We start from the raw sequence: 18,831 nt of genomic DNA, 5'->3' as shown, positions 1-18,831 counted from the left end.
AAAGCACTTCCAGGTTGAGAAAGAACTGACCTGTCTGAAATAAATAGCACATACTTCTTAGCTCGGTGAGTCTTAGTGACTGTACGCGTAGTGTCACGTTTTTGCATGTCGATGACTAGCTCACGTGTCCATAGCACACAACATAAACAGCAATGGAGGAAGGAGGGAGAGTCTCTATTTTGAGTTTGCGGCAGCTAAAAACTACAGTGCATTATTTGCTGTTGACAGATTGATATCCAGCTTCAATAACTTCTAGCTTTAATAAGCAAAGCGTACGAAAGACAACAGCAACAGCATAGATGGTGTGCAGTCAAGCTTAAAGGGAAAGTCAAAACAATGTGCGTTAGAAATGTTGAGTTTTGCCATCAAATGTCAAGTAAAAAAGACTTTATTTCAAAATGTATTTATGTGAAGTGAAGTCTAGAAAGACGATGTATTTATTATTTTTATAAAAACAAGCAGCAAGCCCATTTAGGTAAAGTGAAATCCAGAAAAGATCCTTTTATTTATTGATGACAAACAAATGTTATTCTTCCAGTTCAGCGTTAGAAAGATTTTGTGGCAAAACTGGGTGTCATTTTTATGTTAAGCTGGCTTGTCGGTATCCCCTGAAAGTAACTTACCATGTAACTGAGTGACTTTTCAAATCAAGTAGCGTAAGTTACCTTTTGAGGCAAGTTTTCTTGCCGGCTGCTAGAAGAAGCGGAGGTGTGACGTGTTGAGTTGAGTTGCGTTGAGTTGAGTTGAGTTGAGTGGAATGGAAAGAAAGCGCCCTCCCCGCGTGGAACCTGTAAGACTGGCCAGGCGGGATGACACACCAGCAAAAGTTGGACCATGAATCTCGGCCTTGCGCAATCACACAAGTCACACTTTGAGTCAAGGGTGGGGACATAAAACAGTCATTCAACATTTCCACCTTTTGAACAATGCAAGAGTTTTGGGAGAGCGGCTTGAAGAGGCAAGACCGAGTCGTGTCAGCTGAGCGCGTGGGCCAAAGCTGCAGTTGCGCGTATCCCCTTACGGCGCGTCGCCTCGTCTCCCGGAGATACCGCTCGCTCGCTCGCTCGCTCGCTCCACCGGCCCGCCCGCCCGCCTGCCTGGCCAGGTGCATCAATAATTTGTTGTGGTGATGTGCGGTGGAAAGTCTCCAGTGGTTGAAATGGCTCCATGTCGCTTGGTGTCAACGCTTGAACGCTTCCACAACATACACGAGCTGTCTTCGGTTTGGTGCAAACACTCATTTCCGAGCTTGAAGCTGTGCTCACGTACCGCGTAACTTATTGTTTGACTTTTGATTGCCATGAAGGTGGCTAGCAACAAATCGAACAACTTTTTTCGTGTCGTCTTATTGAGCCTCCCGAACGAGACTTGAACACGTTGGCCAGTCCGAGTCCAGACTGCAAATGAATAGTGCTGTTTGTGTACAATAAAGTCCAAGATAACTTTCCCATAACTTGTCCCCTTCGTCTTCGAATGATGTGCCGCGGTAGACAATTCCTGCACCCGAGCAGATGTGGCATCTCTAAAGCCGATAGGTATACTCACTGTTGAGAAGAAGTGTAACATCCCTCAATTTCCAAAAGGTACGACCAATTGTCACAAAGATGTACTTGCGCCCACTTCGTCCTCTGAAAATATTCAAACGATCGTCCCGATATTTTGGATTTTATGGACGTTAACGTATCTTAAATGTAAATGAGTATAACATGTGCAAGCTGCGCAAAATGATCAAACGTTAAAAAAAAACCCAAACAACGTTCCTTTTTGTACTGTCTATTTCTGTTGTTTTTTTTCCACCTTGACCTGTTCGTGTCGTGTGTCATTTCCATTTCCAAAGCGCTACTTTTACCAGTGTCTTTTACGTGACTTGAAGGAGCGATAAGGTTTGCTCTCTCTGTCGATGTTGATCTTTGGCATCGAGTGACTCAAATCAGGCCAATAGGATCCACGGCAGCACGGCAGCCACCAGTGCCATCATGGTGAAGGTGGAAAGCAGCACCAGGAGGCACCGTGCCGTGCTGCACACCCGCCGCCGCCGCCGCCGGCGCCTCCTCTGCGGCCGCACCACCGTCAGCACCACGCTGAACGCGTCGTCCTCCGTCATGGGGCGCCCCCGGGCGCTGATGACGAAGATCTCCGATTTGCTGTTGCTGCCGCTGCAGGGACTCGTCCGGACGAGCCACGGCCGACGGAGGCACAAGAAATGCCGGAGCCGCCCGAAGACAGAAGCAGCCGAGGCGGCGTCCTCCAGCCGGACGAGCGGCGCCCCCACGGGCACCTCCAAAGTCTGCCCTCCTCCTCCTCCTCCTCCTTCTCCTTCTCCTTCTCCTCCTCCTCCTCCTCCTCCTCCTCCTCCTCCTCCTCCTCCTCCTCCTCCTCCTCCTCCTCCTCCTCCTTCCCCCCCTCTTCCTGCTCCTCTTTCTGCGTCCTCCTCGGGCTGCGCCAAGGCGAGCGGCTCGTCGTTCCGCTTCCTGATGAAGGTGAGGTGTCTGCACACGGGACAGGCGAGGGTGTCCCGGATCTGACCTCCGGCGTGGATGCTGAGCAGCATCTTGACCAGGCAGTCGTGGCAGAACACATGTCCGCAGCTCAGAATTCTCTCCGTGTCGCGCAGGCTCTCGTAGCACACCGGGCACTCACTCGCCTCCTCCTGGGCGTCGTCATCCTTATAGAAGGCCATGGACATACAAATAACGACGACGACGACGACGAGCGACGCAGGTGCACAAGTCTGCTTGCTCGTGCGTCTTCCTCCCTCCGCGTTCCTCGCGCCACACTGGGCGCAGTGGGCGGGAACGACGCAGATGCTTGAAGAACAGGGCCTGCCTGCATGTCACCTGCGGGCCGGGCTGGGCTGGGCCGGGCCGGGCTGGGCTGGGCCGGGCTAGGCTGGGCTGGGCTGGGCTGGGCTGGGCTGGGCTGGGATGGGGGGGGGGGGGAGCCATCTGCATAACCAAGACCATAGCTGACTAAATCATTATCATAAAATCATGATTCCCGTTGAACTGTAAAACGCACACAGTGGTTGACAGAAAGTTTTGTTTCATGACTACACTCTTACCTGAAATCATTTGGATCTCAAATCCCCCTTCTGAAATTGAAAAGTCGAGTCAAAAATCCACTCTATGCGGCCCCACGGTCTCAACACAGCATTCTGATGAATATTGCGTTTGCGGAATATGAGTCAAGCAGCAAAATCTCTCATTTCTTATTATGAGTTACTGAATTATTCTCAGTTCTCTTGCTGTGGTCAATCAGCGGCCACGAGATGAGCTACACCGATGCAATTTCAATTGATATCAACCTTTGGATGACTTTACGAGGCTAATCAGTGTTGGTTGACACTGTCAGACATGTACAGTATTGAACGGGATATTTTATTGTGCTTGAAGTAAAGGCGTTGTGGTGTGATGGATAATTGTCATATTTTCCATGCATGATTGATTTAAAAGCCTGATTTTGTCATCGATATAGTGTCTGTTTAGTGTGCGTGTGTTTTTTAGGCAGGGGTGATCAGTTGGAGTCACGCGCCGTCTTGCGGTGTTATGCGGTAGTGTCCAGTCAGTACAGAACGGTCCGGCTGTCAGTCAGTAGAGAACCGTCCGGCTACAGCCGGGGCGTTCCTCTTAGGACACAAGAACGCCTACTGGGCGTTACTGTCGGCGTTTTGTCGACCAATGAGAGGGATCCGGTTACAGCCGGGGTGTTCCACCGGGTGCGGGACGCGCAGTGGGCCTTCGTGATCCATATTGGCGACTTCAATCAAACTTCTATATCAACAGTTGATAAAAATGTGGTGAATCGACAAAGCATCATGTCAGTAAGTAAATAATGGTTTATTTCGACAACACTGACTGTAAAGCATTGTATTCACATAATATGCCCGTCTTGTCCTCTTAAATGTATTCGAATACGATGTAAATAAGACAAAAGACCACCTTTTGGTCATTGAATATTGGGTTTGGAAGCAGCCTACAAAAAATGTAAAAACATCCGAATTCGTTTTTCAAAACGAAACGGCAAGTTAAAAAAAGACTTGTGTTGTCAATATCAAAAGGATCGCACCAATATTTGAGATTTTATGAACACGACCATTTTCTTCTCCATAGGTGCGCACTCAAAGAGGAAAACGCTGGATGGGCGGTGGTGTATATTCCCGATGACACGTAATACTTTGGGGGGCCCTCGGAAAGTCTTCCCATTTTTTTCTCCCCAATAGTATGCAGTAGAGTTGCCTTTATCGACAAAGCATCTTGAAACTAAAACACGAACTGTTTGTGACTGAAGCAGACAAGAAGACACTATTTTATCCAAGCACTTTGTTTACGATCCCCAATAAAGCAACATAACAAACTACACTGCCTCTTTGTCGTGTTCGTCTTCAATTACAAACCAAGTTCTCTCTCCCGATGGAGGATATCATGAAGTTAGTGGTAGTAAACACCGGTGGGGTGGGGGGTTGTTTGGTAACTTTGAGTGTCATCACACAGTCCACATGGAATGTGTAAATGACCACTTCACGAGAGATGCTCTCTCCCCAATTACGTCAATGACTCCCAATAAGCGGTAGTCAAGTGGTAAATTATTATGATTATTATGCAATACAATTGTATTATTATTATTATACAATACAATACCATTTTATTTATGTAGCGCATTTTACTAACACTCAACACGCGAACTGTATCTAAAAAACTTAGGCGTTTTGGAAACTTAATACTGGAGAACAGGCGTCTTCCTGCCAGAGTGACGTCGCCCTTGTTGAGGGGAGGGGGCGTTCCCGTTCTCACCATATTGGTTTACTGTGCGTGTGTTTTTTAGGCAGGGGTGATCAGGATTCAAGCGCCATCTTGCGGTGTTATGCGGTAGTGTCCTGTCAGTCGGGCGCGGCTCCGTAGTTCTTTTTTTTTTTTTTTTTTAATTACCATATAACGGCTCAGTAGTTCTAGTGTGATGCTACGTACGCGTTGACGTCAACGGTTACGTCAGCACGCATGACCCGTCAGGACTGACGTCGCTTCCGGGAGACGCGTTGGCAATTTCCTAAACACAAGCAAGCAAAAGCAAATAGCTCAGCGGCAGCGGCGGCGGCGGCGGCGGCGGCTCTCGGAAGCTCGCCAGGCCTGAGGGAGCAGCGCGTGTGTGTGTTTGCGGCGTTTGGATGTTCCGAGCCGCCCAAACTGGACCAGAATTTGCCAGCCGTTTGTCATGAACAGGTGCCCCTTTACCTTCTCTTTCTTGACGTTTGGAGCATTTGGTAGCGCGTGTGGCAGTTGGGCCGCGAGCTTTCCGTCTTTCTCGAGTCGCTGTTTTGAAAACACTCTTGTCAGTTTTTGTCTCAAGCTTGTCGTTGAAACACCTCGGTTCCGGTTCGGTCCCAACCCCAACTCCATCCGTTTTGCTGCGTTTGAAACGGGCTAGCAAGCTCACGAGCGAGGCGTTTTGCGGCTCCCTGTCGACGTCGTGTGACGGCTGCCTGGATGATCACTTTGGACCAATGTTGAAATTGGGTCGAAAAGGAAAATGCCCCTAAGATGACAATTGCTTGTCATGCTGAATTGTGGTGATTCCACACACACTTCCAGTCAGTGACACTTCATCTTCGGGGTGACGTGCACTCATGTGGTTTAGGAGCTTTTTCAACACCACTCCCTTTCTAATTCCCTGTCGGGACTTAGTGTGGGGGATCCGTCCCTTGGCGTAGAAATCTTGTTAGGTGTTTAAAATCCAAAACTTGAGACAAAACACCCATGTGGGACAGGAGGTTTTCCAACCTGACTGTCTTAAATGAGCATTTGTAGATTTGTCCCTTCTTTTTGTCTATATTGTATATAGACGTTTTCAGGTGTTTCAATCAGAAATGTGTAGCAAAAGAAGTAGAGAGGTTCAACACCGCTAAATTCATTTCTGAGTCATTCATATAACATTGTTTTGTCAGGTGTTTGAAAATGTGGGTCAGGAATTTTTTAACACCGCTCCCTGTCAAAATCCCTGTCCCAAATGATGTAGTGTTCAAGGTGAATTTGAAGAAATGGACACTGTTTTGAAAGCTACAACACTGAATAATATTTACTAAGAATAATTTCAGCATGCTGGCTGTCTGGCTAGATGGTCTCTTTTTTCCGAGGAGTGGTTCCCTTCTTTACATCTTTCACCTGGATTGCCATGGAAACAGCAGCTGTATCCCCCCCCAACCCCTCCCCCATGAACCAACACTTTCAGCAGATAATAGGGAGCAATGTATTGCATTTTAAACTTAATTCATTCATTTTTTTTTTTTTAACAACTCGTCATGCCCTCAACTTTCCTTGTGGTTTCCAGGGAAGAGCACTGTGACGCGTATGTGAGTCAACACTAGTGATGATGACGACATCACTTAGCAATGCTTAAATGGGAGAAGCCATGAATGTTCACTGGGAGGAGGGGGGGCATTTTTTCCAAAAGCAAAAGTCCTCTGTGGGCCGTTCGAAGTGTATGACAAAAACAAAGGCAGTTGATTGTTCGCGTCTGTGACGGAACGCGTGGTGACTTTGACGCTAACGTCTCCGTTTGCACCCTCAGCCAGTCCCGACATGGACACGGAGATGATTCCCAAGTTTTCCACAAAGGACGAGGAAGTCGATTACTGGAAGTGCCAAGCCCTCAAGTATAAGAAAAAGTAAGCCGTGTTGACACGTCTGTTTGCTTTCCGGCAAGGCAACTTGCGCGAGTGTGTGGCGGCGGCGGAGTCGCTCAAGTGCTTGTACTTTGAAGCCATCGGCTCCAAAACACATTCAAGCCCTTGACCACCGAGTTGCTTTGGGAGGCAAAACGTTCCAAATAAGTCAGCAGCAAAAGTTGCTGATGAGGTGGTTTGGCACCAAATGTTTTTGGGAACTCTATGCAGCTGTGCCTGGGCTTTAACTCGCATCCCTTTTAAGGCCGATGACGAGGCAAGCCTTGTGAAATGGGCGTGCGCGCGCGCCGTGTGTTGCGTCGCTCAGGAGGAAACGTGGAGACGTCAGCTTCCAACCTTTCTTTTCACCACACACTCGTTTTGAAGTGCGAATTTGCCCTTGTCAAATTTGCGAAGTGTTTGCAACGTTCAACGCCTGCCTTCTTGTTTCCAAAGGCTTTCCTGTCTGGCCGGGATTTTTTCACATGCTCAAAATGCCGTTTCGGGAACGAATGGTCGACTTGGCCGTTAAACGGGCCTGAGCGGCGGCGTGCTGACCGGGCAGCCTCACTGGTGTGAGCGCAACAGCGACTCAGTCGAAGCGCCAACGTGGTCAGCCGATTCACACCCCCAAGGGGTGTGCGCGTGTGTGCGCGTTTCATGCCACACTCATGTCACCCAAAGCGAGATAAATACTTCATTTGTATCGAGTCGTTTTGAGATTTTTCAGGGTGATTTATTCATTTTTCTCATTTTTTGGGCCACTTCCACTCGCAAGATAGTCCATGTAGGCCAACTGAAACGTGCCAAAAAGGCAGTCGGCCATGCTGTGAACAGGTATCGAGTCGCTTTGACATTTCCTCACGGTCGTTTCCGCAACAGTCCGTGGCCTCGCAACTTATCGCGCGCGCGCGCGCACGCACACGGCGGGCCTCGTCTCAGCTCATGCGTGAACAAGCGGCAGCCACAGGTCAGCCGTCTCTTCACGACGCTATTTTTAGAACGACGAGCAAGTCCGAGCGCCTCACCAACTCCGCCGCCAAACTCACACCGGGTGCCGCCGGTGTGGATTTTATTAGCGGTCGGTTCAGACGGAGCTGCCGGAACGCCGCGCTGCGGCCTCCGGCGGGACAAAAGAGCCTTTTCCGCAGCCGCCGTCACGCGTCCGTCGACTTGCGAGCGACTCCGCAATGGCCCCGATGTTTGTGTTTGTTTGCGGCACGGTCCAGCTGCCGCGAGGCCCAGGACGAGCTGCGGGAGTTCCAGGAGGGCAGTCGGGAGCTGGAGGCCGAGCTGGAGGCGCAGCTGAGCCAGGCGGAGCAGCGGCTGCGCGACCTGCACGGCGACAACGAGCGGCTGAAGAACGAGGTGGACAACCTGAAGGTAGCCGGCAAAGTCACCTGTGCTCACCTCGCGCAACGGCTTAGTTAGCCAATTAGCGCCCGCTGTCTTTGCTCTACGACTCTGGTTGCCAACGTGCCGAGATGAGGCCGGGGCTGCGTTTCATCGCTTCGATCGATTATCTCGCCCTTCGTTTTCAGTTGGGGGGCTGTGGACATTTTGAAAAATGGATGTTTTTGCTTGATTCAAGTTCAAAACACATCCCCGCTGCAAAAGCTGTTTTTTTTTTTTTTTTTTTTTCCAAACTTGGATTTCTGTGGCGGGGAAACAGCAGCCGTAGCCGCGCGCTCGCTCGCCCGCTCGCCCGCCCGCTCGCTCGCCCGCTCGCTCGCCGTTGTTCCGTCTGTGCTCGTGTGATGCCTTGCAACACATTTGTGTGTGCGCAGGAGAAGCTGGAGAAGCAGTACGCTCAGAGCTACGAGCAGATCTCCGTGCTGGAGGACGACCTGGGCCGCACGCGCGGCATCAAGGAGCAGCTCCACAAATCGGTGCGCAAGCTGGAGCAGGCCAACGACGACCTGGAGAGAGCCAAGAGGTGCCGCTCGCCTCCTGCCAGACTGGCGCTGGCGCTGGCACTGGCACTAGCATTAGCATTCACACCTTACACGCGGAGCACCGTCTTCATAGAAAAGCGGGGCTTTGGCGCCATCTTGAGGCAGCCGGAGCCAACGAAAAGCCTTTTCTGGGCCATCGCTTTTACTTGTCCTTTTTCTGCTGAGGATAACTGTGTCGAAATCTAAAATGTGCTAATTGTCCAAGTCACTTTTGATTGTTTTTGGAGGTCATGCAAGAGCCCACTAATCGTCACGCGACTGACCAAAATCAATAGAGAAAACACCATTCTTGGCGACCACATTGATATTGTACTGCTGTTGCGACAGGAACCTGAACATGATTTGACCAAAAACGATTTGATTCCAGTTGAGCAGGTAACATTTGTTGTTGTTGCTGCGCAGGGCGACCATCGTGTCCCTGGAGGACTTTGAGGGCCGCTTAAACCAGGCCATCGAGAGAAACGCCTTCCTGGAGAGCGAGCTGGACGAGAAGGAGTCCCTCTTGGTGTCGGTGCAGCGACTCAAAGACGAAGCGCGAGGTATGCGCGCAAACCCAAAATGTGAAAAGCGGCGCCTAAGCGGCCGCGGACTCGCTTTGCGGACTCGCTTTGCGGACTCGCTTTGCGGACTCGCTTTGCGGCCTCCGCGAACTCCCATGTGCATCGTCCGCAGACCTGCGACAGGAACTGGCGGTGCGCGAGAGGACGACGGAGCGGATGTCGGCGCCCAGCTCGCCCACCTTGGACGCGGACAAGGCCGAGTCGGACGCGCAGGCGTCGCTCTCGCTGCCGGCCACGCCGCTGGCACAAAGCGCCCAGCTTCCCTTCGGAAGCCCCAAAGGTCAGCCGCTCGCCGTCGGAATTCATTTAAAAAGAGAATAAAGTTTCATCAGTGTTTTTTTTTTTCCCCTTTTTCAAATGTTGTTCATGTGGTTTCTGCGTATCCCATGAACGTGAAAATTAACAAAATTGGTGACGGTAATATGAGAATACAGTCCTATATCATTTTTCGATGAAGTAATCTACTTTTAAAATTAAAGTCTGAATATTGCCAGGATAAAGTTGTTGAGCTTTCACATCAAAGTACAAAAATAATGATATTTTCAGGGGTCAAATTTACGATTCATCTAAAGTTGTACATTTGCAAGGAAAGAAAACTTTCCAACCGTAGTGATGCCCGTTGTAACTGTTGCCGTTGTTGTCGTCGCCGCGTCGCCAGCGCCGGCCAACGGCTGCGGCAGCTCCTCGCTCACGCCGTCGGCCAGAATCTCCGCTCTCAACATCGTCGGCGATCTGCTCAGGAAACTCGGGGTGAGTCCTCTTGGCCGGCAGCGCGACCGCCCGCTTGGCGTTGGCTCACGGCCACACCCCTTTTTTGCTTGCCAGGCTTTGGAGTCCAAACTAGCCGCCTACAGGAGCTTGGCCAAAGAGGAGGCGGCCAGAAAAAGCCTCCCGGCTGACACGGGCGCCCTCGTCAACGGCAACGCCGGCAATTTCTCGCACGGCGCCTACTTGGACAAAAGGTGAGCGCCCGCTTCCTTGCCGTCCCGTCCCGCCCCCACACAAAAGTCAAGTTGTCAACGATTCCGCCGCGTTTTGTGACGGCAGCGCCGTAAACGGACTGGAGAACCGAGGCCCCCCGACCTCCAGAACCGTGTCTCCGCCAGGCCTATTGCCCTTGAGTGTGTGACCACGTGGACGGTCAGAGAGACGGACGGAGGACTCAAGACGCTTTTGCCTGAGTGTGTATTTGCACAAGAGACTTGAGCACAGGACGCGCCTGCCTCGAAATGTGTGTTGTTGTTTTTTTTCCCGGGGAGTTTCTGACGCCGAAAGCCGATGTGGGCCCCGCCTTTTTTGGGCGGAGGCGCACCGTCTCCCCCAATGACAAAAAGGTCCCGTCGGACCTCGCTATGCCTCCCGTCATTTGCGCACTTCCACGACTTCTCCCCCCGTTCGGAATGTATTCTATTTAACGAAAAGGGATGCGATGGTTTTAACTTATCTTACCGTAAGCTTTACAACAATGCAGTATTCTCTCGCATGTGGAGGCGGGAGCCCGAGTGGTGGGGGTGGGGGTGGGGGTGGGCAGCTCACCTAATGACTGAAGTGAATGTTGATCGTTCCGAGCCTCGTAGCCAAAGTGTGTGGACTGCGTCTTTTTATCAACCTGTTTTTTTGTGTTTGTGCGCTAACAATGGAAAATGTACCTCAGATCGACATGTTGCTGATGATCGCTGCAGCCGGCCCTTTAAATCCAACACGAGCAAATTGGCAATGAAACAAAGAGAGACGTACGGTGTTCTCGCTTCCATTTCATTTTGAGCTCGCGCCGGGACGGGCTTCGGCTCCGTAGACGTAGACGGAGGGATGCGCGTGTGAAACCAGCAGGTCCATGTCTGCAAAACTTGACAACAAATGGTTGTTTAAAGCCATGGCTTGATCCGCCCCCCCACTCCCCTTTGTACGTGATATCCGCATTGAGGACCTTTTTATTTATTGTTTCCCGGTTTTGTACGGCATGAGTGTAAATGTTGCACAGTGACAGTGGTTGGAGCCGCTGCAGGATGATCTTAACTTTGTTTGAATAAATAAACATTGACATGAGCCACTGCCCGCGTGTCCTGTTTGTGCGCTCGTCTGGCGGCGGCGGCGGCGGCGGCTTCTGTAGATCGGCCTTGCGGCGTTTTCCCCGAGTCAGAGGTGGCAAGCTACAGGCCCAGATGCTTCTCCATGTCCACCTTGAGCACGTTCTTCTTGACCTGGAACCAAAGAGCGGCCGCCTTAGTGGCACCTGCACCCGGCGAGGGTGGGGCCGCTGTTCCCAATCAGCCAATCCCGTCAAAGTGATGGAGTTGCGCCGCTCTGGACCAGCCGCGAGTGGGCAGTCGTACCTTTCTGGAGGCGGTCATGGGGTAGCTGTCCACAAAGACCACGTAGTGAGGGATTTTGAAGTGCGCAATCTAGGAGGGAAGAAGCGTTGGCTCAGTCCGAGCGCACAAAGTGGAGGCCGTCGGGCGGCGGGCGCGGCGGGCGCGGCGGGCGCGGCGTCACCTGGCCTTCGCAGAAGCTTCTGATCTGGTCGGCCGTGCAAGTTTGTCCTTCCTTGAGCCTGACGCAAGCGCACACCTGCTCGCCCAGACGCTCATCTTTCACTCCCACCACCTCGGAGACAACATTGACAAATTGAAATCTTCCAGGACTCTCGCTAAATGGGCCCGCCCCTCCCGGAATTGCTCGGCGTGGGTACCTGCACCTCGCGCACTTTGTCGTTGGTGTAGAGAAACTTCTCGATCTCGGCGGGATAGATGTTCTCGCCCCCTCGGATGATCATGTCCTTGATGCGGCCCTCGATGGAGCAGTAGCCCAGCGCGTTGAGGCTGGCCACGTCGCTGCGCGCACACCGACAAAGACGCTCACAGACCGCAAGCTGCAACTGCCACCAAGGTGAGGACCGAATCTGCCATTCGATCCCGAGTAGCAAACATGCTCCCTCTAGTGGTTTGCGAACAACCGCATCGTCTGTCTGTATGCTTCACTTCAATACATCCCTTTAAAGATTCAAACCTGTTTGATTTTGTACCTTTATTTCTTTGAATTGAATTGTTTAAGTGCAGTTTACTATATTCTCTCATATTTAAGAGCAATGCATGCAGCCCTTCACGTACCTTTTGCAATTTCTTAGACAGTCGTAATCACCCCCCCCCTTTTTTTTTTTAAGTACAGCGCATATTTTGCTTTTCAAGTATTGTACAGTACTTTATTATTTTTTTTCAAACTTCATGTGCAGCAGCAGGAACAGGGTGGCCATCGGGCATTTGGGGAAAATACAGTATGCGCCTTTTCCCGATGGGCCGGCGTATTTCCGGTCCTCGCCACGTTTATTTTCTTGTAGTTAAGCGTAGAGTAATATTAAATGTATGTTGGAATAGAATCGGCCTCGTTTTTGGTGACCACTCGAGCCTACGTGGCTACTGAACGTTCACGACGGTGGTGCTTGTAGGGCTACGCGTTTTTTCGGCGGTACCGCCGCTCGGGTTGTAACGTTTTGTTTTGGTGTGCGGTCTCCGCAGACTCACCCCGTCCTGTACCAGCGGTCCGGGCCCAGCACCTCCAGGGTCTTGTCGGCCTCGTCCCAGTAGCCGTGCATGACGCAGCTGCCCCGGATCAGCAGCTCCCCCGCCGCCCCCAGCGGGACCGTCTCGCCCGTGTCCACGTCCACCACCTTGGCCTGCCGTCACGCGCCACAAATGAAGAAAATGCGACTTGATGCTTGTCGTCCAGTTGTACTCGAACTTGAACTTGAACGTGGCCCAGACGTTCGTTTGCCCGCTAGGACACGTAGTCAGCCATTTGCCATATTTCAAAGTTTTGCTTTTCGGGGGCGGGGCGTACCTCGGCGTGATGCATGACGCAGCCGACCGTGCGGAGCTTGAGGTCGTCGTTGTCGAGCGGGAACCCCAAGAAGGTGACGGGGCTGTTCTCGGTGGTGCCGTAAGCGATCTGCTCAACGCGCGCTCTGGTCAAGTCATCTTTCCGGTCCGCGGGTGTTCCTGATGTTGTGGCTCACCATGATCTGCTTGGCGTTCAGCTTCGCCCTCACGTTGGCCACAAGCTCGGGGGCGCACGGGGACGCCGCCATGATGCCTAAAGCACGGCCGCGCGCCCCTTCGTGAAATTCCGACCGATATCGACGAATTGGAAATTGCAGCGAGCGAGCGGGCGTGGCTTGACTTACCGCCTTCCATTGAGGACAAATCGTACTTTCCCAGATCTGGCAGGCCCAGCAGGTCTGTGAACATGGTGGGAGTGCCGTAGACGAAATTGCACCTTCAACGAAACAAGTAGTTTCCGAATGAGTCCTAAGTGCAGTTCACAAGTGAACACGCATAATGTACTCTCCGTCTACAGCCCGAGTTGTACTTTTGTGTGCCAGCTGATACTCGACGAGCATCGCGCGAGGGTGCTTCAAATGCAACTGCGACGAGTGAATACTGCGGTTTGTCTAACGTGGCTTCACGATTGTGTACATGTTAGAAATATGGCCGTTCTCCATTTGAAGTCTTGACATTTAAAAGTAGATCTCTATTTTTCAATATAGGATTTATGATATATGAAATGTGTATGATTAGGTATTGTGCTGTTTGTCAACATTTTAAACGTTTTCTATAGTTTTATGCACTTCATTTGATAAGTTACAATAATTTCACATGTAATTGCGTCTATTATTTTTAAACGTTGTATAGGTTTAATTTCGATTTTTTTTTTTGGAATATTCCCACCAGAAAAGTCTTAGTTGATCTAATTTGCATGCGAAATGACTACGATTTGATTCAATTGTTTTGCATGATTGTAATGTTGTTAAACTGTATCCAGACTAGCAGTCAAACGTGTGAAAGCACTTTCTCAATGACTAGCACTACAAAAGTGTGGCCAAACCTTTGGCTGCTAGTAGTTTCATTTTATGTGACTTATTTGCGCAGCTGGCAGGTAGAAAATCTTGCCGTCCCGTCAGCGTGGTGCAGCGCGCTTCTCCGCACGATCAGAAACATATTGCCGCCCCCTCGACTGAGACAAGTAGGAAGCGGCGGTTACTTTTCCTTGTGAATGGCCTCCAGGTTGGCTCGGCTGTCGTAGGCGGTGGAGGGAAAGACCAGCGTGATGCCGTGCACGGCCATGCACATGCCTCCCACCACCGAACCGAAGCAGTGGTACATGGGCACCGGCATACACACCCGCACCTCCGGCTGATGGGGAAAACGGCCGACAGGTTTGCACAATGCCGTCTCTCTTGATTTGATTGCCCACTACCCCAATTTTAGAGTTGTTCAAGTTCCAAACTGTTGTCGCTCGGTTGATTCTGTTTGTTCGCTTTGCCTTTCTTACCCTCCAGTCGTACCCGGCCCGGAGCCCCACGAAGTAGCCGTTATTGACCACGTTGTGGTGGGACAGCGTGACTCCCTTGGGGTTGCCAGTGGTGCCCTGAAAGAAAAGGGGGGACGCGCAGCCATGTGAGCGGAAGTCGCGAGCCCCAAAGCGGCGGGCGGACTCACGGAGGTGAACTGAATGTTGATGGCGTCGTCGCACGACAGCTTGCCGTGAAGCTCGCTCAGCCGGCGCCGGTGACGACTCTCGGCCGCTTGGAAAACGTCGTCCACGTGCAGCGTGCCCGCCTCGCGCTTGTCCGTCACGATCACCGTGCGCAGGTCCGGCAACCTTTAGGCAGGCGCTCATTAACACTCATTTAGCATTTAACAAAAATATGCATACGTATATACGGCCAAGCAGAGGGCAGCGCCGCACCATTTGGATTGCAAAGCTCTTGCGTTTGCCAACTGTTTACAGTGGCGGCAAGGGCACTTTATGATCGGGGCAGTCGACTTTTACTTGGAAAATCTGAAGCATACATTGGAACAGGGAACGTAGTTTTGGATGTACATCGCAGGATGTGTGTAAGTAAGCGTGTGTCGTAAATGTAAGAAGTTTCTTACAACTGTTGATGACTAGAGAAGGGAAAAAGTCCAATCAAACTTTTTTGCTGGTGAAAGAAGAGGCACTTAAAAAAACTGTCAAACTGCTCTAAAATGGCTGCCACTCAATTTCTCCCATCTTTATAAATGTATATTTAGTCATTTCTTTTTTATTTGTACATTTCAATTGCAAACCCCCTTTTGTGGGATATGACCCCCCTGTTAAGTTGCAGGTCAAACTGGCCCATTTTAAAGTGGAAAAATGTAGAGAACATTTTACAACAAAAAGTATCACTTTGTTGATGCCCGAATAAGAAGTTTTCTCCTTTTTTGGGTACTTTTCTTTTACATCTCCTGTTTTTGAACATTTGAAACAGTTCAATTTGACCTGCAAGGCCGAAGAGTTGTTGTTGTTTTTTTGTCCTCCGACCCAATATCCCTGATTGTTTTGCTGTCTCCGCAGTACCTGGAGCTGCGGAGGTCCCCCGGCGGCGACGTGTTGATCTCCGGGCAGATCTGTCGCAGCATCTCGCAGAACTTTTGCGTTTTAAAGCTGCTGGGACAAACCAGCGCTTTGCACCGCACCTGCAGCGCGACAACGGGCGCGACGTGAGCCGGTCGCTTCCGAATTCCGTCACGCGGGACACGTGTTAAGCATCGAGGTGGAAAAGAGCAACAGCAACCTTTTTCAGCGTGAACTCCACTTCCTTGAGCTGATAGGCCGGGTTTAAGGACACCTGGCGGGGGACACCAAAAGTTTTGTTAGGCAGGCCCCGACATTAGGGACACCTGCAGTATGTCCTTCGTAGCAGTATGATTTCATGACGTGTAATTGTAATCTATTACTGTCGGAGATATTGGTAGTAGTGAGGTCTTGGGAGCTGCACACACCTCTCAGTGCACTTTCCCAATTGTGACTGCCACAAAGAAGATGCCACGACGCTTTGGAAGAGTCCAATCGCAATCAGCTGGCAAGTCTTACTACAGCTAATCACCTCTTAAGCCATCGGTGTCAAACTCGGGTCCTCGAGGGCCACCTTCCTGCAAGTTTTCCATCGCTCCTTGCTGCAAATGAGCGATGGACTCATTAGCGAGCTCTGAAGTAGCCTGATCCTATTCTGATCATTTGAAACAGGCGTAGTGTTGCAGCAGGGAGAATTGGGAAAACATGCAGGAAAGCGGCCCCCCCGGGACCCGAGCTCGGCACCCGTGGGCGTGTGAAGCTGTGAAGAACAAAACGAAAAACGTGACTGCGATTTTGGAATCAACGTGCCAATTGTAGTTGGGTTCAGCATAAAAACAATCTCCATTTTCAAATGGTTCCCTCCTGTTATCATCCATATTATACTTTGACTATATGTAAGACTACTTATGTGTTCACTGAACATTGTTTTAAAAATATAGCGTTTATTTTTCCGTAAGATGCAGCGTCAGTAAGTTGAGGCTATTCCCATTCGTGCGTAGAGTGCGCATGACGCCATGCGGGTCTTGTGACGCCTTTCTGCTTGGCTGACAGAACACTGCTTCTCCTTAGCGCTCCGACGGTCATCTTCTCTCGTCTTTTTTTTGTCAGCTCGGACAAACGCTCAAGTGACGGCCCAAACTGTCGGCAAGGTAAGAGATTTTGTTTTCTCTTCTCTTCACTATACGGCCATTCAGAGGCGATACCAGTAAGGATACGCTGGCTATGTTTGTATTCATGCTGCACCGTTGACAATCATGTCGTGTCATCTTCCAAAGCGCTTCTGCTATACAGGGTCGCGGGGAATTGCTGGAGCCTATCCCAGCCGTCAATGGGCGAAGGCAGACTACACCCCGAACTGGTCGCCAGCGTTGACAATCATCATCACGTTTATTGTCTGAAACGCGTGACCCTTTGAAGAGTACTCGCCGCAGCTCAAAGGTTCAAAGTCCCGCCGAGTGACGTGACGCGAACGACGTCCGCCTGGCCCGACCTGAATGATTCCCGCCTTGGCCGAGGCGAACTGGAAGAGGATCCATTGGTAGGTGTTGGGTCCCCAAAGTCCCAGACGGTCGCCTGGCTGCAGGCCCAGAGCCAGCAGCCCCGCCGCCACCTGGTCCACCTGCGCAACAACAACAGGCGCCATTCGCAAAACCACCACTAGGGCGACGCCAAAGCGGCGCGCAATTGGCGCTCGCGCAAGAAAACGCACTACAGCATACCTTCACCAACAGATATATTTTATGCACAACAGTGACTTTTATGTGCATCATTTATGCTTCAGTGATCCCTCAAACGTCTTAGCGGCCCTCTTTTTCTATAAAATACCAACAGCGACCAAGAAAATGTGCTTTTGATGGAAAAAAGTACATATTTACAAATAATCCAGTGTAACACTTTAACATTTGCCAAACTTTACAAACGACACTGTTCGCACGCCATTTAGTAGTAATAGTATTTAGTAGCGTGTGTGCATGCAAGCGCGTCAGATGTGTGTGTACTTTTCAGAAATCCGGTTTATATGAACAGCTAGGCCTCCTCCACAACTCATGTGGGTCATGACGGCGCTACTTGTAGCGCAAAGTATTTCCTCAAATGTTGCAAAGCACTGCGCTAGAGTAAGCCACCATCGCCACATCATCACCTAGTGTACGTACGTCGTGCTGAAGGCACTCGAAGGTTTTCCTGACGCCGTCCTGCAGGAAGACGACGGCTTGGCGCTGCGGCCAGCGGCGGGCGGCGGCCTCCAGGCTCTGGCCCATCGTCATGGAGAGCAGCGAGACGCTGGACGTGCCGTGCACGTAGCTGCTGCTCAGGGACGGACGACACGGAGGATGGTCCACGTGCAGCCGCCTGCGCGCGCGTTAGCACGCGTCAAACAAACACCAGCTGGAGTCGGCGCCACGCATTTGGGGGGCAGATTCTTGTCCATTATTAACTTAGCTTCTTCAAACATAAGACAAAGATAATATGATATGGAATTTTTGGATATTTATACTTTTTTTTCTGTCTGTCGATAGAGTAGAATAGAGTTTCAAACTAGGCTTACGGTTTCAAAGTAGGGTTTTGAACTAGTGTTAGGGGTTCAAAATAGGGTTTCAAACCGGGGCGAGGGTTTCCAACTAGGGTTTCAAACTAGGGTTAGGGTTTCAAAGTAGGGTTAGGGTTTCAAAGTAGGGTTTCAAACTAGGGTTATGCACATCTGGAGCAGTTCACTGACAGCATTTCCGAAGTAACGTGACCAAAACATGCCCTCATTTTCAAACCTAACCCTATAATTGAAACTTCACGTTGAAACCCTAAACCGATGAATCGGCATTTGTTCGCTCTTCTTGAAATGTCTGTAATAGAATAACAAGAGCAGGCTTTTTTTTTTTTTTTTTCCACTTTTGCGGGGTCTCTTGGGGGCAACTTACCGACCCGGCTGGAGCCAGCTTGACCTCCACGCCGCGCTGCCTTCAAGTCCACGCGAAAACCGGACCCTCGGAGCACACCGCCACAAACGGACGAGTGAGGACATGATTCCCGGTGAAGGCAAATAAAAAAAAAGAGGACTCCACTGACAGCGAGGGAAACGTGTGCACCACGCCAGGCAAAAAACACAGTGCACACTTTGCAACTCAACTTTGTCACATTGAGTTAATCGCCGTGTGTGTAATCTTTAACCAACTCGCAGAGCCGCAGAGTTGGCCTCTTGCTACACATCCAAAGTGCAGCCCAGAACATGGAAAAAAAACAACAAAAAAAAAACAGATGCAAGCCCTTCTAGAAAAATTAAAGAACCTCCTAA

At 50.7% G+C, this 18,831-nt stretch overlaps 3 protein-coding genes across 4 annotated transcripts; 1 reads left to right on the top strand and 2 right to left on the bottom strand.

Annotated features, from left to right (window-relative positions):
• Nucleotides 1-470: 470 nt before the first annotated feature.
• Nucleotides 471-2,796, bottom strand: LOC147133897 (RING finger protein 222). The gene has a single exon (XM_086054870.1). The coding sequence runs from the start codon at nt 2,684-2,686 to the stop codon at nt 1,931-1,933; it is 756 nt and encodes a 251-aa protein (XP_085910996.1). The 5' UTR covers nt 2,687-2,796; the 3' UTR covers nt 471-1,930.
• Nucleotides 2,797-4,963: 2,167 nt separating this feature from the next.
• Nucleotides 4,964-11,223, top strand: LOC147133896 (nuclear distribution protein nudE-like 1-B). Of its 2 annotated transcripts, XM_086056683.1 has the most exons (9): nt 4,966-5,216; nt 6,562-6,658; nt 7,885-8,038; nt 8,443-8,591; nt 9,013-9,149; nt 9,283-9,450; nt 9,829-9,920; nt 9,996-10,132; nt 10,218-11,223. In XM_086056683.1, exons 2-9 carry the CDS (start codon nt 6,573-6,575, stop codon nt 10,297-10,299), a joined length of 1,005 nt encoding a protein of 334 aa, XP_085912809.1. In that variant the 5' UTR covers nt 4,966-5,216; nt 6,562-6,572; the 3' UTR covers nt 10,300-11,223. The 2 variants fall into 2 exon arrangements, with proteins under 2 accessions (XP_085912810.1, XP_085912809.1); XM_086056684.1 differs by lacking the exon at nt 6,562-6,658 and having other exon boundaries at nt 4,964-5,216.
• LOC147133895 (medium-chain acyl-CoA ligase ACSF2, mitochondrial-like) lies at nt 11,084-18,699 on the bottom strand. The gene is made up of 16 exons (XM_086056677.1): nt 18,458-18,699; nt 17,699-17,894; nt 17,035-17,163; nt 15,763-15,816; nt 15,546-15,664; nt 14,663-14,825; nt 14,496-14,591; nt 14,205-14,356; nt 13,348-13,439; nt 13,180-13,256; nt 13,005-13,112; nt 12,689-12,840; nt 11,860-12,001; nt 11,664-11,774; nt 11,504-11,572; nt 11,084-11,371 (listed from the first exon to the last, which is right to left on the bottom strand). Exons 1-16 carry the CDS (start codon nt 18,559-18,561, stop codon nt 11,321-11,323), a joined length of 1,815 nt encoding a protein of 604 aa, XP_085912803.1. The 5' UTR covers nt 18,562-18,699; the 3' UTR covers nt 11,084-11,320.
• Nucleotides 18,700-18,831: the final 132 nt, after the last annotated feature.

The sequence above is a fragment of the Filicampus tigris genome, chromosome 16 (genome assembly GCF_054856515.1).
Source record: "Filicampus tigris isolate MCC_2025a chromosome 16, RoL_Ftig_1.0, whole genome shotgun sequence".
Lineage (NCBI taxonomy): Eukaryota > Metazoa > Chordata > Actinopteri > Syngnathiformes > Syngnathidae > Filicampus > Filicampus tigris.
Note: the sequence above shows the minus strand (reverse complement) of the source record. Positions and strands in the feature narration are given on the sequence as shown.